This window comes from Apis laboriosa, unplaced genomic scaffold, assembly GCF_014066325.1.
Source record: "Apis laboriosa isolate Shangri-la unplaced genomic scaffold, ASM1406632v1 scaffold218_cov154, whole genome shotgun sequence".
NCBI lineage: Eukaryota > Metazoa > Arthropoda > Insecta > Hymenoptera > Apidae > Apis > Apis laboriosa.
In genome coordinates this window covers 408,690-427,745 of record NW_025222359.1, presented here as the reverse complement: position 1 = coordinate 427,745, position 19,056 = coordinate 408,690, and the positions used below count along the sequence as shown (strand labels likewise).

Genomic DNA, 19,056 nt, shown 5'->3' with positions numbered 1-19,056 from the left:
TCTGATTTAATTGGGAAGAAAGAAGAAAGAAAGAAATTTGTACGTTTTCATCAAATTTAGAGGAAGGATAGAGTAAGAATTTATTGATTCTGTATACATAGAATTAAATTATAAAAGTTATTTTTACGATATTGGTACGTATAAATTTTTCTTTTCGTAGTCTCCTTGTCATCTTTAATGTGATTGTCGACTGAAAAACTTTGTCGAAACTAGTTTTGTGGCCCTTGTTTCAAGGAAAAACTCATTTCGAAAAAATTTGTATAGCATACGCCTATTTTACCGGATGGCTATTCAAATTTAAAATGCCGTGAACAATAGTAGTACACAAAGCTTTACAATTATCCAGCAGAAGTATTGACTTTTATTTCTGATACGATTTCACTATAACTCGAAGTTCGTTTACTAAAAAAAAGGAACAAAGAAGAGAAGAGAAAAAAGGCATTGAAGTGCTGCAAAAAAAATATATATTGATAACACATTTGTTCCCAAAATGAATTATTTTTTAAATAAAACTTTTATCAGTTACTCTAATTGAAGTGAAACCAAATATAATTAAACACGAAAGAAAAATTATCATCATTCAAAATGATCCAAATTATATAATGTTTTCAAGTCAAAGAAGATTTTCAAAAATATATTGATATAAATTAAAAAAAATAAAAAAAAAGTTAGTATTACATCAATATTGTCTCACGGATTTTTAATCTCAAGTTGGAATTGGATTACATTGCTAGCATATCATAAGTATCAAAGAAGATCCATCCAAGTAGAGAATGAATCTTTTACAATTACATTGTAAATCAATTTCTTCTAAAATATTCTCCATCAACTCTTTCAAACTTTTATCAATTTTTCTTCTAACTCATAACTCATAACTCACTTATAATATGAAATTATAGATTATATAATTATTATTTAAAAAATTGCGATTATAAATTACTATCCAACTCTTTTGAGACTGTAATAAAACAATATATTATAAAACCTTGGGAATGTGTTATCCCATTAATCTCGACAAGATTGAAAATAAATAGAAAGGATGTGAATACAATAAAATAAAATACAATAGATATTGTATATTCAAACGTTTGAACGATATTATATGAATATTGGTACACGTAAAAGAAATACGAGAATCCTGTTCATAAATGTGGATATCTTATTTCCACCTGCAAAACGACAGAATCATTCGGATATCATTCTCAGTCCCTGGTTCCACTCCATTCGATCAGAATCCTCCATAACCATTCTAACTGTTTTCCCATACGTCGACATTACGACTTCTCTCGGTTCGCGTAGCATCTGTGTCAGCCTTAAATCAGCAATGGTATCAACCATTGCAAGATATCGTCACGGTGGCCCGGTTGCAACGCATAATTGCACTTTAATAGAATCAATCAGGCCGAGTCGAAACTCAATGAGTCGGTTCGAAGCTGAGAATAGCCGATAAAATGGCGCTGAACGAGATACTGGTCGTCCCAATCATCGATTTTTCGATTTACGACGACAAATCTGACGAGTAGTAGTGAAGATATAGTAATGGTCGTAATGAATGTTACGGGCAAGAAAAGAAAGAAGAAAGAGAAGGAAGATGGATGAAAAATTCTGAGTCCATGTTGAGGTTAGAATTCTCTAATTACTTTCTAATTATTTGTTGCACGTGATTTCACTTCAAATTATTTGAATATACTAGAATAGTATTTTATCATTTCGTTGTAAAAATATAAAATTCGTACTTGTAGTAAACTATGCTTCAATATAAAACTCAAATGTTTTCCTCTTATAAAATTCGATAGAATCTTCTAAATAATTATATATGCAAAAAAAAAGAAAATAAAACAAAAAGTTTGGTATTAAAAATTTCAATCATTTAAATTATTTATAAATCGTTTATAATTGTAGAATTTTAATCTTTCTTTCATGTAGACAGAACTTACTAAATTAATGGATTTAAATTATAAACATTGATTTATCTTACTAAGAATTCGGCCATCTTTCATCTTTATTGTTTTCTGGTGAATCTGATGTATTTTTGTAAAAATCAACTTTTTTAACGAAGAGGAGACATTATATACATGATTTTAAATAAATAATCAAGAAGAAGAGAACAATTTCGAAAATTCAGATTGCGCATTTACATCAGATGTTCACATTAAATGTGTGTGTGCAACATTTCTCGAATATGTACCGCTGCTTGTCAAGACGGAACAAATATTGGATAAATATAGGTAAATCTACGAATGCTTCTCACTCTTGAGTTACATATATATATATATAGTTGTATGAAGTTGCACGTCACAGGAAATGTTCTTGCGCTCTTTGACTTTCAATAGCAGATACCTCAAAGTCTTGTTCATGGAACACCGGTCGCCAATCTGCTTGGTATTGGTAACCACGTTGCGGATGCTTGCATCTGATTCGAAATCCTCTCTGGTTACTTTGAAACTTAGTCGATGATTCATGAAACTACCTAAGTAAATTGAACGTAATTTCCCTTTCAAATGCCATTGTGTGTGAAAGACAACAAGGATGATTGCAATCTTTTGTCTATCTTTTTCTCAACAATCATCGTTACATTTAAGGATCTAATACGAATCGATTCAAATATATGGTAAAGATTCAAATTAGATTTCGCACATGAAATCATCAATTTATAGAAATAAGTGAGATTTGAGGTATCGTTGAATGATATTTGAAGAATTATGAAAAATAAAAAGGAAGGAATTATTAATAATGATCGATTAAATCAATTAAACTACGAATAGTTTTATTAAGAATTCGGTCATTTTATCTGCAACAATATTTATTATCTCGCAATGTTAAACGTTAGTCAATTAATTTCATAAAAATGCAAATCAAGATAAAATTATCCATAATGTTTGAGAATTATAATCTAAAAATTTCTCTTGAAGATACTCGCCTGTTTAATCGGGTAAAATCGATAACAAGATATTGTTCTATTTTTCGAAAAGAATGAACCTTCCAATAAAATAGCTAGTACTTCAACGTCTTCTTTCGCCAAACCATCTTTCAATCTCTTTATCTAGGTCATTTACGTCAACCAGTATCGCGTAGAAAGTAAATACACTTGCATAATACATTGCACAACGATATTTTCATTATTCGTGTGCCTTCCTATCTTCCTTCAACAAAAATTTCTCCAAGGGAAATAACCTTTCATCCCTCTCTAAATTTCTCCATCCTCCTACAATTTAAATCGCCTAAGCGTCGCGTGCAATCGCGCCACAATTCCGATTTCTAATTCGAGCCGATAAGAAGGGAACTCGTTGTGACGAGTTTCCGCAAGATTGCAGTTTAAAAAGGGCGCTTTGATTGACGCTCGTAACAGTCCGACTAGGGGATTGATTAAGAAGTGACACGCCAGATAAAAAGAAAAGTAGCACGCGCTACTTCATTTCCTCCAAGTTTTTCCAATCTTTGATCAACGCCCTTCCTCCACTCTCCACCCTCTTTATTATTAGCTTTAACTCGATGCGTGAACACATATCGGTGGAATATTTTTCTCCGTGCAGGGGATCCAGATAGCTCGAAGCTATTCGGTTTTTATTGGATTTATGTTTGTTTTGGGAAAAGAATGATTCACGCATCGAGATAACGTGATAAACAAATGACCGGATGATATGATGCGATATGCCCTACCTATTCTCCCCTAGACTCATTTTAATTGAGATACGAATGTAAATTACATCGGTGTACATTAATTTCTTGGTATCATAATTCTTCAATTCTTTTTTTTTTTTTTTTTAATTCCTCTCGAAAAATAAAATAATCGTTTTCGTGCCAATATTTTCGAAAATGGTAAATAGAGAAATTAAAAAGTCTTGTGCAATAATTCATCGAGTAATGATCATTGAATCGATAACAAGTTACAGATTGTGAAGTTTTTTTTTATAAGAGAAGAAAGAAATATTAATCGCAAAAGTTTTATAAATTAGATTAGACACAAGGGAGAAGAAAAATTCTTTTCCGGCAAATTAAATTTAAACTATAGTTTCAATACGTCTTTCCAACTAGAGTTCCAATACGTATTGAAACGTGAATAATGGCTTAAGAAGCATCTTGGTATAGAGGGAGCATCTTCCGTGAATAGTCATTCGGAGAATGGTAAAAAGAACCGAGGTAGTTTTTCTTGTTGCCCACTTGAAACGAGCCCTACGGCTCTTCTTCTTTGCGCATTTGTTTGAAAAGGCAGCCCGGCAAAGGGAGGTAGTTTTTCACGCGTGGACCACTGAAAATGTGAAAATTGCACACATCTGTACGAAAAATGTGTCGCACGCAAACAACCACGTCTATTCGAACACGAAAAGTAACTGCCTGCTTTTATGAAAACACGCATTTACCGGTAAGCGCATACCAGTTCGGTTTATCCCGAGTCGTACGTACTTTCAACGTCACTGCTTCTTCCCTTTTTTTCAGCTACTGCCGGGCATATTCACAGGAATCGCGAGAGAGAAAAGGAAAAAGCTCAAGCACATACTTTGGAAATGAAATTTTCAAAAAGAATCTTGTCGTTCCTTCTTAAAAATCCTTGATTCGATATCTAATTCCATATTAATTTCTGCTGGGCCAATTGCCTAGTTACAGGCGTTTCTGGTATGATATTAAATTGATTGTGGCTTGAAAAATATATCTAATTTATATTTATTTCTTTCAGGTTTATCGCGTAAATACTGCACTCTTCAAAATTGCTTTCAAACCTTCAAGATTGATCAATTTTTTGATCGGATTTATATCATAGATACGTGAATTTAACGTGAAAATTAGAGTGGAAAAGAAAAAATACGATATTTATGAATAATCATCATGATTCTACGAATAATAAGAAGTTGAGAAAATAATACGAGTGTGCTTCCCTCGAATAAAAAGACAAATGTGGCTTGAAGAATCGCGTCAATGTCTCGTTGCACGTGATGAAAGATCACTTCACACTTTGTTCATTTCCCTCGTTGCGAAATCACAAGTAGTGGAATCCAAAAAGGCGGAGGAGAAACGGGGTCAAGAAGTATTAACCCCAGCCTGGTAGCGAGACATTAGCCATATGCAGCGCTGTTGAATCGAACGCTTCTCGGCCGTTGGCATCATAAATCGAGGTTTTAAGATATGTGTCGCTGGATATGATGCCAACTGTATATGCATGTATGAGCATTTCGGACGTGTACTCGCTTCAGTCTCGCAGAAGATTGCAAAGATTCGTAAATATTTAAATTCTTTGACACCAATTTCGCTTTAAATCTCTGAAATACGAAATGATATTTTTCAAAACGAATAAATTGCAAAATATCGAAAGATGCTATTAAAAATGCACGAGAGGATCACAAGTGTCTCCGCATATCTTATTTTACAAGGAGAATTAAAATCGTGAATGTGTTTAATTCCAAAAATTTGCTATCGAATTTTAAAAATTTTAATAATAAAAAAGAATTTGAAGGATGGATACGTGCAAAGAGGGGACAGGGCTCCAATTAAGGGATGTACGTAGGATGGGTCGTGAGTGCCACGAGGACATCGTTACTAGCTCCAAGATCGCCATTATGCCACGACAAGGACGACCGTAACGATGCGAGCCCTCGTGATTTATGGTCTAACGAAAATGTTCCACAGAATGCCACGGATTATGTATCTACCGGCCAACTTTCCCGAGATACTTTGCAAGGCTAGATTAAGAGAATAATGGGCCTGTTTTTTGCCCTCCTCTCTTCGACGAGATTAACTCGAGGGAGAGCATAATATGCAACTAACGTGCATCTCATTAACCGCATCATAAACCGCGTGTTGATATCGATAAACACCTCCTATCGTTTCTAATATTTCTCGTAAAAAAAGAATAGAAGATTATTATATTATATATTTTGTAAACGAGTAAACAATTTTTTATCCAATCTTTTCGAATAAAATAGTAATTTTATTCTAAAGAAGAATCGCCCTTTAAACGTAATATAATTCGAGTTTTAAAATTTGAAAAATTCGAAAAAAATGCAGAGTTTACATTGGCTACACGTCGTTGACGAAAATAATTCCCCTGAAAATTATAATTTCAAGCTAGTGAATTCAAAGTGACTCCGTTATTTCAACTTGCCGCGTTTAACTACATTTGAGAGATTGATAATTTGGAGGATACGGTTTAAAATTGCAACGATTCCAAGGAGGAGTGTAATAACCAAAACCGTGGTCACTGGAAATATTGTAATTTAATATTAAACCATTCTGTATCGAGAAGGATTCTCGGCGATGTTTCAACCCTTGCCTATTATCGCAGCTTAAACTTATTACCACGAGTTATAACCAATACCCTCCTTGTTAAGGTTAAACGATTGTTCTAAATTAATTGGCAACATAACCTCGTTTATTCCTTAATACAATTTAGCTTATAATTTATTTCCATAGTTTAATATCGAAAACTTATTGCGTTCTTTTTGAAATTTCTTATCACTACTACTTTTAATTCTCAACAATCCTTTAAATTGAATTGACAACACAAGAAAAACTCTCACGTTCTACGCTTTAATTTATTGATTAATCCACTATTAGCCATCAATCTCTACCAATCTCTCTCAAATTCAATAATACATACATATATAAGCCAATCTTTAATAAATAGATACAAACTCACAATTAATCTCCGGTAATTCCAAATCTCTATCTGAAACTAACTAAAACTAAAACATCAAAATTAACGCGAATCGCACAGACCCAATTTCAACTCCTAAATAATCCCTAATCCTCTCGCGTTTAATAAACCCGAACAGGATCAAGCCTCGCCACATCTCTCCATTTTAAACATTGCCCAACCACCATTCACGTTCAAGCAAGAATGTCAGGGATTGCGTCGTTATCCTAGGGTTTTTTAACCAGAAATCTAATCTAACCTAACCTATAATCGTCCATAACGATCAAATTCTCGTTACACGGTTGATGAACACGCGCGACGTCTCTGTTTCGACGTTCCATCGGTTGATTTATCGATGACAACGAAGTAGTCAGATCAAAGAGCATCGGATCCGAGGAACGATGATAGATATGAAATTCTGCGTGGGCCCTCGACACTGACAACTCGATACGATTTGGCCAATGGAGATACGTGCACAGGGGACACACATTTACTCACCTGACACCGTCAGATGGACAGTTCTGATTAATGGGGGATGAGCACTGACTTGACACTCGTACACACCGCCGTCTCGCTCGGTCGCCGAACTTAAAAGCAGCCGCCAATCATTCGGCTTCTCCAAGGCGAGCGAGAACCTCGAGTCGCTCGCGTACGTGTCGAGGCCGATCGTGAGCAAGTGGAGCTCGTCGCCACGTCTGCGCACCCAGGACACCTGGAATAAGAGGAAAATGTGATCGTTATATGAGTTTGATGAGATTTGGAATCGGTGATTTTAAATATTGTTTAAACCTTGAGAGGGAGAAGAAAGTTCTCAGAAGAGAAATATTCTCTTGTTTGCAGTATCTATTTATCACTGTTGAAATTCGGATAATGTGAGCCTATTCTGGGAAATAGTTGGAAGTGAGAAATTGTCAAGAATCTGATTTCGAATCGCGTTCGAATTTGAATTTGCCGCCATTTCTCAGATTCGAAACGTTCTCAAATTCGTATGAACGAATCGAGGATCGAGAGTACGATATCGAATGTTTAGTTTAAAGTATCGAGGATGAAGGAAGGAATGATTGTGAAAATAAAAGTATAATGGCGCCATCAGGCGATTTGCTTCTACGTGGATAGAATATAAATTGCAAATTTGCATTCTTGAAGAAATGTTGTGTGGAGTTATAAAAATAGAATTATGCATTCTATTTTTATATAGTTATGGAATATAAGTTATAGCCCATAATGTAAATTAATTAAATATATTATACAAATATCATTATAAAAGTGGTCATACACTGAAGGAGTGAAAAATTGACTATTTTAAATGTAAAATTCAAAAAATATAGAGGAAGAATCACTAAAAAATATTGGGATCCATAAGCTATTTATCGATTTCTCGTAAAAATAGGATTTAAAGCTTACGAAATCAATTAAAATATAATCACTTTCGTGATTATATAAAATTCGATATTCGTCTCGTTCTCCACATGTCACTGTATTTATCTATAAATGCACAAACTATATTGGAGGATCACATAGATGAATTCTTCGATACCTGCGCCGGAATATGGACAGATACGATAATAAATTTGATTTTTTACCAAGGAATTTTTAGGATAGATATTCGAATTTTGCAATTGATCTTTTATCGTATTTCTACGATCAAATTTTATTTTAAAAACGTTAGACAGACATCTGTTTGTCAATGAAATATTATTTTAAAAGATTGAAAATGCTCAAACACATTTCTCACAATAGAAATAATAATAACTATTGCAAAGATCTGAACTGAAAGAGAGCAGGAATCTTTTTCGTTCGAGAAAACCATAGTCAAAATGGAATTCTTGAAATCTGATTAGGCAAATCTGGTGCCTGATAAAAACAGTCCATGGATGACTTCGCCAACCTGGACATGTATCAACGTTTCCTCGAAGCTTACATCAAATGAAATCGTAGTCCTGCGAGAGATTCGGAGGCGGGAGAAAGAGATCTTTCGCCATGGCTATATCAATCTCAGACACGAAGCCAAGTTATAGCAATGTAAATTTAATGTAAATCGGACGTCCTTTCCACCCAGCAACACGCCACGTATTCGAATTCAAATTTCATCCTCTCGGCTAGACGGATGGGTTATACCCCACTCTTTCTTTCCCTTGATGCATGCCTCCTCTCGAGATAATCACTTCCCTAGATTTCGCGCGGCTCAAAGAGAGCAAGGTGTTGCAAGGGCAGCAAGCACGCAGAAAAATCCTCGAGAAATGGAAACTTCGTCTACGACAACCAAGGTGTCACGATATCAAAGCTTTCTGGATTTCATCTGAAAGCCAAACGCAAACAAGATCAATCTTCTCCTGCGGAGGTAAAGCTAAAAGTTTTTTTCTTAGAAGACCCATCTATGCAAGTCTATTGGATAAAGATTTAAACTTTGTATGAAATGCAAATACATTTTTACTCAAGGAATTATAGTTGTCAAACAATCCAAAGGAATAATAAGAATAATAAGATAATTTTATTTGGTAGATAAGTAACAATTATTAATATATAATTATTAATATATAATATTTAATTGGTAGATAAGTAACACAAATCAATGAATCGTGGAAAAAAGGACAATCTAATTAATGTTTAATAATATAATTAAGTCACTCATCTGACAAGTTGTACAGATCGTCCTTTTAATAAGTAGAATAAGACAGTTATAAGATGGGAGTGAGATAAGTAGTAGAAGTTAGTCATGGACGAACAATCGTGATCTAGTGACAAAAGCATTTGCCTAAAATGTAATAACGAGTCAGCTAAATAAAATAACAAATAGAATAAGCTTAAAATTACAGTTAAATAAATAATGCAAGTCAGTCAATTTTTCATGCATATAAGGAAATATAAATATAAATTTACCAGACACGATTATAATTAACAATTAACAAAATAGTTAACAAATCAGTCATTTATTAAACAAGTTGAATCAACGATAATCATAACGAGATGATCAACCAATTAGAATAAAAACAATAATTGACCAAGAAAAAAGAATTCAATTCAATGCACCGTGTATCCATCTGACCATTATAACTCGTTCAAGGATTAATCCATTATATCTGTTGGCCAGCTGTGAACGAAACGTCTCGCGGAAATTCTCCGTCTGCAGTTTAATACAGTGCTCGCAGTCGGTGCCCCCCTCCCCATCCGAGTTTGATACTTGAAGAAGTTAAAGAATCGTTAGGCGTGGCAGGTTTGTCTGCAAGTGTCTGGCGTTTTCGAAGGCGTTGCGTTGCACGAGACACACAAAGGACACCGGGCGGCGGCCAGAGCCATTTGTCATTATTATAAAGGGCTCAGCAGTGAATAATTACATTCTTAGGAAAGTTGGGAAACGGCTACGCACGTTTATTTCGACTTCTATCCGCCCCTCCCCTCGCCCCGATTAATACCGGAACGGAATTGTTAATTGAAATCCAATGTTCCATTTTGCGACGCTTGGTCCGTTAAGTGAAAAGTTGGTTGGTTGGCCCGCGAAAGAAAAGGGGGATCCTCGATCTCTCATAAACGTGGAAATATCGAGAGAGAGAGAGGGAGAGAGAGAGAGGGAGAGAGATCGTCGTTGGAAAGTTTCATCGAGAGAGTTGTGAGAGCCTCGATAATGCGATTCCTTCTCTGTCAGGATTTGTTTCTTCGAAGGTGATGACGCGATATTCCCCCTCCCCTCCGATGTGAACACGACTTAAACCGATCCGATTCCGGCTTTTCGAGAGGATATTCCAGCGAATCCTTATCGTGGATGAATAAAAATTTATGATTATTGGAAAAGTGATTATAAATGGTGTCTGATGAAAATTAGACCGTTAGAGATGGGGTATAAAATTTAAATGCTCCCCCCGTGAATTGATTAAATCGAGGGGGAAAAATGGAGAATAAACATTGAGGATTAATGCAGTTGGCGGTTGGTATCAATATTTATCTCGATATATGTATCCTGATATTCGGAAACGAGAAGAATTAAAAAAAAAAAATTGTTTAAAAATTTCATCGCGTTGGATGTGTACTCGTCGGCCAATCATTTTCATTTTATCATTGGGAATTGTTGTAAACACGATAAAAGTCGCGTGATCGATTGAAAAAAAAAAAATGAATATTATAATATTATCCAAAATAACGAAATGATTATCGCATTTATAAATAACGAATACGTTTCTGATCGAATCCTTATTTCTTTAATATTTGATTTGGGCGAGGAAAAGTAGAGATTAATCGATCAAAATTAATCAACGTAAGAACTTCGAAACTACTTTCCGTGTGATTTCTCACTCAGAAACGTTATTTGATAACATCTGCTCGCCTAAAGAAATTTAAACGCCCTGTAATTATATTCCTCCCGAACTAAGTCTAAACTAAATGGAACTTCAATTTCGTTCTTCCTTCTTCTCGAAAAGGAAACGAAATTAATCCTTCCTGAAACAATGATTAATATCTCCAACCGAATTAAACGAACGTCACTTTGTGTGGCAACAAAAACAATTAAAAAAAAAAAAAAAAAAAAAAAAAGAAAAGAAAAGAAAAGAAAAGAAAGAAAAAGAAAATTACACAAAATAATTCCCTCGTCCCTTTTAAACCCTTTCAATACGAAAATAAAATTTCCACCCCGGGAGAAATAGCTCTCGAATTGGCGGAGAAGGAAAAGGTAAATCACGAGAGGTAAATCAATGACACTAATGAGAGAGAATTTTTTTCCCTTCGTTTTCTCGTGAAAAAGAAAAGAAGGAGGAAGAGGGGATCATCGACATTAGGCGCGAGAAAATAAGAGCGGGAGAGGAAGAGATACGGAACGAGGGTGGACAACAGCACGTAGTCGCGCTCCAACTCTCGATAACAAGGCGTAATAATGTTTGCCTGTCGCTGCACTGTCCGAGATAAATCGTCGTCCGTCGAATCAGCAGTTTAAAATGCGAGGTAGGCGAAGGGTATAGTAGTAGTAGTAGTAGTAGTAGTAGTAGTAATGGTGGTGATGGTAGGTACGTACGCCCGAGCGAACGATCCGCTAAGGAGATGATACGGATCCGATGGAACGCGATACACCCCTGCTGAAATTGGAGCGAATCGATCGTATCGATTTTCGACACGGTTATAACCGGGACGTGGCTTGTCTCTGGAAATGAGTAGTACCCTCACGTGTGCCGGCCGAGGAAGGAAAAAAAAAGAAAGAAAGAAAGAGAGAGAGAGAGAGAGAGAGAGAGAGAGAGAGAGAGAGAGAGAAGAAAAAGAGAAAGGGTTATCGAATTCGATGCATCCCAAAGGTACCGTTCGGTAGCGGAGATATTTCTACACACCCGTGAAAACTACTTTGAGTCTAAAGTGAAACGACGAGGATGGAGAATTTTCTTTTTTTGGGAGAAACAATTGGATCGAATGGAATCCTTAACTTGGTTTCGGTGGTTTTCTCGTTTCGAAGTAAAAAGAAAAAAAATATAAATGAACAAGTGAAAGTTTGAATAGTAGATTTACATTAAAATTTTCATCGTCAAATCAAAATTTTGATACGCAAATTTTCATTAAAATCGGGATTTTTAAGGCGTTCAAGATTCTTTTTTTTTTTTTTTTTGGCACACAAGAAAATAATCAATTTCACTTTTTTGAAATTAAATGATCAATCTCGATGAAATTCTTTGCTTGATTTTTTTTAAGCTATGTGTAAAATGGAAATGAAAATGGGAATGAAATATTTTCATTTAAGTTATGGTTTTGGTTTTAGATGAGATTATGGTTTTTTAATTATCCTTTCACGAAATATCAGTCATGCAAACACAGAGATCGAAAATAAAATTTAATTTTATTAATTGCAAATAGAATATTCTACTGGAATCGCGTGTAAAGCTACATCTCGAACTGAGAATGAGACCCAGTTACTGCGAGATGATCGACCCATCGAATGTTGTTCAGAAAACTTTAATTAGCTCCCGTCCCTTATTGACGAAGTGCAGCAAAACTTAGTTCTCTCAGTATGGAGTAGAAGCGACACGCTGACAATAGTAAAAGGGACGAAGCTGAGCACAAATATGATGGAAAATGAATAACAAGTATGATGAAGGTGGATTCATTAAAAATTACATCATATTGTAGAATTAATGAAATGAATTAAGAAATAAACTCTTAATTCAGTAAATCTCTTTAAATCTTTGGTATGTAAAATCAATTTTAATTTTTATTATTACATTTTAATTATTAATTACAAAAATAACTGGTATGATGTAATTGCAAAAGATTCATTCTAGACTGGTAATGAATTATCCAACATGCAATAAAAATATCCATAAAACAACAACAGTAATATTTTTATTATTTCTAATTTTTTTTTATCTATAAAACTTCTATTAACGTATTTATGATATTTTTTCAGGAAAGGAAGAAAATAAAAATAAACAAATTTTTACCATCAATATTGTTTCACCAATATGTTTTTCGCGAATACTTTTTTCATTCACTGTTTCTCTTCCATATTCGACAGAAAATATAAACATAAAACTTCGATTCATCCATCAGAAGAATAACAATACATGTTAGATAGATAAATATTAAAAGTTCCTGTCTCGAATCTTTCCCGATTATCCAATGATTCAATTCGAGGAATAATATTTATTTTAAGATTTTTGTTCATAGATAGACACTGCACGAAATCTCAACAAAGTTATCCCAGTTTTTTCGCCCAGATGGCGAGAATAATTAATACGTCATCTAAACGAAACACGTACGAGCGCAACTACGAAAATGTAACCTCAAGACACGTGCGGTTGTTTGCAATTGCATACGCATATCGAAGATGCAACCTGCATAAGATGGCATCCTCTCGTGAATTTAGCAATCTTGCGGCATTGTCTTTCCCTTAATAATTCAATCGTTCCTCGAGCAAATAATAGAAGATTTGTTTTTAATCTTTTTCTTTTTACAGAATTGCAGAAAAGTTCTCGAGGAATTGATAGAGATCTTACGACTCTATAATACCACTATTCGGTGTATAATATTCGGTTATACGTGGTGAAATATCTATTTGGCGAACGAAACTCGTAATCGTAAACGTATCTAAAACCGATCTCGAATTTTTGGTAACTTTCCTATGAAATTTAATACGGTTGCCAGTGTCGTATATAATTCGAAAATCGTTTAACCTGGAAATTACCAAGTTTCCTGGAATGGTGTATGAATATTTCATATAACGTAAACTTCAAAAAATTTCATAACGTACTTTGCAACTATCCAATTAACATTTTCTGATTGAAATTTTTTTTTTAAACAGACTTCGCCATATATTTTATTTATAATTAGATACGAATTTTTAATCCACCGCTTTTTTTAATCCTTTAATCTTCTTCGGGTAATTTCATCATTTAAATTGCGAATAATTAATTTTTATTACTCATCGTTTGGATGTTGACTCAAAATTTACTGGCCCAAGATAAAGCACACGAAGATTCTTAACGAACGATTATTATCACGTGGATAATTTGGAGGGTTAATAGTCTACTTAAACATTTCAATAAAGCCTATCAGATATTAAGTTCGTAATAGAGAATATTACACGTTGATCTTAGCTGTAAGATATATAATCTATATAGTTACGTGTAGTGTCGTTAAACTAAAACTTTCCTCGTAAACATCTCCTTCTGAGAAAAAGAGAAACGTTCAACTCTTCCCAGACAAATAGAAATTAGATAGAAAAATCGAAAGTTCAATAATAATGTCTTCTTCTTCTCTTTTTTTTTTTTTTTGCAATCCAGTTCTTTACGAAATCGACCGTATATTTCAAATACCCTTTCTATTTTTTTTATCACTACTAATTTTCAACATTTTTCAAGTTTTCAAAGAATTTATTCTATCTTTTCTAAACCCGATTTTAAAACGGAATGCCAATATGTATAAAGAAAAATATTAACCTAATTACACCCGTATCTTATAATTCCTCAAGTCGATCAAAATATCCTACGTGAATTAAAATCCAAAAATGTGTACAGCGAAATCACGCAAATTTATTCATCCCTTCTTATCCGTAGACGTATATACAAAAACCGCTGAAGAAGGCAAATACAATTTCGAGGAATGACTGGAGGATGATTTATATCGTGGAGGAAAAGTTACATCCTTTGCCCCGTGTATCAGGCCTGTCGATCTCAGCTACGGTATAATTTCACCATAAGCTAAGCCAAGCCCCGTAAATTGTTTAACTTTACATCCTTCTCTCGCCGAATGCTTGCACACATCTTATATTCCGGCGATATGGACGCCTCTCGCCGTGTCATCAAATTTTTCCACCTTTTATACACTCCCTGCCAACGACACGCGTCCCTCGCGCAGAACTGACACCGAGAGAAAAGGGCAGGGAGAAAAAAAATAAAAAAATAAAAAAAAATTCATTCGCACGTCCCTGCTGATAACGACCGCGATTCCATTAGAGCGGAGTGCTCTAGACATTTGACAACGTTGAGATTTGTGACAGAAATGGAGACGATGATGGTGGGGGAGAGGAGACGTGTTTTCGCCATTGGAATGAAGATTCACAAAGATGTGGATTTATATGTTAAATGAAACTTTCGAAGATTCTTTTACTGTGATTCAGGTATGTTGATTATATTTTTTTCTTTTTTATTTGATAGATTTAATGGTAGAATAGATGAATCAATCTTTTGTTAACTTTTTTTCAGACAGAAATATTACGAATTGTTATTTATCTTATATATCTTTATCTATCTAAAGAGGAGTTAGAATGATTATGGATACTTTTAAATGACTTCTCTTTTCAATGAAACAATTTAAATTTCTATGAAGTCATAATTTCCAATTAGAATCGGAAATGAATGTGTAAATACAGACGATCGATACTAAATCGTTTAATTGTTATTAAAAATTAATTCATATGGTCATGGTGGTTGAAAATTGAAAATTTTTCTAAACGATATTAGCCACGATCCATGTCGAATCGAATACAATTGCACGGAACATTTATATTTAGCTATCGGCAGATCGCTTTTGCGAGATTGTTTCCTCGATTTATCGGAAGGAATCAAATATTTCTGACCATGAAGAGACGATGCAGCACAAGGTTCCCATTGGAATCGAGAAACGCGAAAAATCACTACACTCGAACGAAAAGTACCCCGTTGCCTTGTATGGTATCAATTGAGTAAAAGGAAGAAACGGATGGAGGCTAAAGAAAAATGATAATAAATATTGTCGAACGATAGACGACGACACATCGCATTTATCGTGTTTCAATCGATTCATTGGTTACGTTTCAATGGTTATTTATATATGGAAATATTTATTTTTATATGGAAATTATTTATATAAAGAAAAAAAAAACTTTCGATCGACATTTCATCTCTTTAGACATTTGATCGAATCAACATTATCTTTATATATACACGTATTGAAAGGCTTTTAAAACGATATGGATGGAGATAATTCTTGCATGATGAGCCTATATAAGTTCTAATCAAACCAGAAGATCGAATAATAGTTCAAGTACAGACCGCCTTAAGGCACTGCCGTCTCGGCAAACTCTCAAGAAGATTAGGCAGAGATTACTTACGGTAATCACAATGTCGTATCCTAAAATATAACCTCCATTTGAGATATTTGCAACGCAGGATTATGATTGGTAATAAGGAGGTGTAATTAAGCTTAAGATTGTGTTTGATAAACATCGAATCACGTATTACTTTCAAACTTGTGTGTTTAATACATCGTGAATTGGAAACGTCTTTCGTTTGAGAAATGGTGGATGTCCGTACACTTCTTACTTTTTTTTTATTTTTTTGTATAAGATATTATTCATATATAGAATGTTAATATAATCTATAGAATATCTTTAAAAAATCAATCATTAGAGGCTAAAAATATATGTATGTCTCTATTCTCTATCTTGTTCATCCAACTTAAATTGTTTATAATTTAATAAACAAACTGATATTTTTGTATAAAAGAGTCTCATGAATATATTAACATTTTGTACAAGTTAATAAATCTTTAGAAAATTATTGTATTGATAAATTTTTAGAATTTTTTTTAAAGATCTATCATTTCTGAAATGTACAATTATTGCTAATTATTGTCAAACAATAGGTATGTAATATTAATAAATAAAGAGTAGGTTTAGATTAAAAGTTATTAATATCGAAAATTTTAGATGTATTCCAAAATTTCCATGGTATTGATGATTATAGGAAATCGGAATTTTCAGAGTTATCCGGAAATTCCGATAGTGTCGATAAGCTTAGGATGATCTATAGGTTGGCATCAAATATTCTCGAAACTTGTGACTCGTGAACTATTTTTATGCAAGTCTTTGACCTCGAAGATTCCACAGAATAGAGAATTCTGGTATCTTTTGAGAGATTTAGAAGCATTATAGACCTCTAGAACGATAAAGTAGTCGTGGAACTCGCAATATCAAAATCTTGGAATAACCTTCCAACCATGAAAAATCTCCTTTGAATAATAATTGATTGATCCTGAATTCTCTTTTTTGAATCCTCAAATAATTCTAGTTCCAAATTGAAGAACTATTATATGTTAAATTTAAAATATATAGATTAAGATTAAATGTCTCTTCCAAATCATTCATCTCTTCCCCAAATTTCTAAACACAAACGAGATATTTCAAATGATAAATTATTAGAATCTAGAAATTGATAAAGGAACAGTAATTAGAACAAGTTAAACAATCTATTAATCGATAAACAAATACATAATCCTTATACCATTATTCAAATTATTCAATTTCTAGTTTCAATAATTTTCAATAATTCTCGAAACACACACCCATTATAACACCTACCTACTCGACCAATTAACACAATAATTAATCAATCCCAATTTTTACGAAATAGCTAGAACAACGGATGAAACAATTCGAAAGGATAAAAATTCCGAATTCAAAATTCTCAAAAGCGAATAATCTCCCATCACGCTGATGGAATTTACCAGGATAAGCGTATCCACGTAGTCCTCGAAAATCCTAGGAGAAGCGGGCCAAAAGTAAACGGGGTGGCAGATATAAAAAAAAAAAAAATCCAAAGGAGGCAGTCCCCATGCGGATGAGACAGGATCAGAGACGGCTCCGTGTAAAAGTGGCCTTGAGCTCGGATTAATCCGCCGGCAAACAAAGATACCGAATCCTCTTTAACCGGGACGCGGCCTCCCTCTCTCGTTTCTCTCTCTCTCTCTCTCTCTCTCTTTTTCCCTGGCATCTCAGTCTCGTATCTTTTCTCTCGAGAACCCTCGAGTGGGATCGCTTTTGCTTTCTGAACCGACGCTTGCGTCGCGTAAGAAAAAGAAAAAAAGAAGAGGAGGAGAGGAGAGAAGGAGGGTGAAGTAGAAGAGGAAGGGGAAGGGGGAAAAAGAGAGAAAAAAAAAAAGAGCACACCCTTGCTCGTTCTCGTTCGACTGGCAACGCAATATCTATACCCTCGAAGAGGATACTCGCGCGGCGTTTTCTTGACACCAGAGGAATAATCAAAGCGAAATATCTCGATCCTCGAGAGAGGAAGATTTTTGAAGAGGATATCGTTACTTGGAAAATGATTGAAAGGTAAACGAGACGATCTTGATTTATAATTATTAAATTTTTAAGAAACAATGAAGAATCTATGTTATTTTTTATATATTTCAAGGAGCATCCTTCGACTTCGTATCATTCGTAATTAATTGTTGGATTGGATTCGGATTCTTATCTTTCTTTTTCTTCTCCGTAATGATCGATTTATTAAAGATTGCACGATTACAAAAATCGAAGTTGATCGCTCACACAAAGATTACAAGAAAAACAACTTTTATAAGAGCATTTTTTCCATTCCTTCCCTTAAAAAAAAATGATATCACGTCAAATTCGAAATAACAATTATCAAAAAATAAAAAGCCGCTTCTCCCTCGAAAATTATCCGAATAAATTTACTCTGCCCGACATCGATATCGGGATCCAGATATCCAACCCTGGCCATTGGCGTTATCCACGTTCGAAAAATATTTTTCCAAGAGTTCGCCCGCGGAATTAATGAGGAGAAAGTAAACGAGAGAAAGAAAGAGAGAGAGGATGGAACGAGATTCCCTTCAACATGCCGGCCAGTTAGCGTGACACGTAACAATTTTACCCCTCTCGCGCGCTGTATCGCCGCGATTCGCTCGCGAGCAATTAGTGCCAGCGCCCGCTTACTCGTTAAACTAATTACACGTGTACAAACTTGCAGCGATTGTTAGACGAGAGGACATCAAAAGTACCCCCCTCCCTCTCTCCTATAGTCGTTATAAGTGGAAAAGTAGCTATCACAGTGGGGGTGACTCGAGTGTCTTGATGCTCGTTGGAAACGCGAGCGACGTCACTGCGGTTCTTCCCATCATTAAAGATGGTGGCAAAATTTGAATTGAAGTTAATAAGGATAAAATAAACTTATAATAATTTATCG

At 34.4% G+C, this 19,056-nt stretch overlaps 1 protein-coding gene across 5 annotated transcripts in view; it reads right to left on the bottom strand.

The window, feature by feature from the left end:
* The window catches only part of LOC122712772 (peroxidasin-like), a 286,627-nt gene that overhangs the window by 173,379 nt on the left and 94,192 nt on the right, over positions 1 to 19,056 (bottom strand). For all 5 annotated transcript variants that reach the window (XM_043932650.1, XM_043932649.1, XM_043932652.1 and 2 more), the window contains exon 5: positions 7,127 to 7,340. In XM_043932650.1, the coding sequence (XP_043788585.1) occupies positions 7,127 to 7,340 (214 nt within the window). The remainder of the gene's footprint in view (positions 1 to 7,126; positions 7,341 to 19,056) is intronic.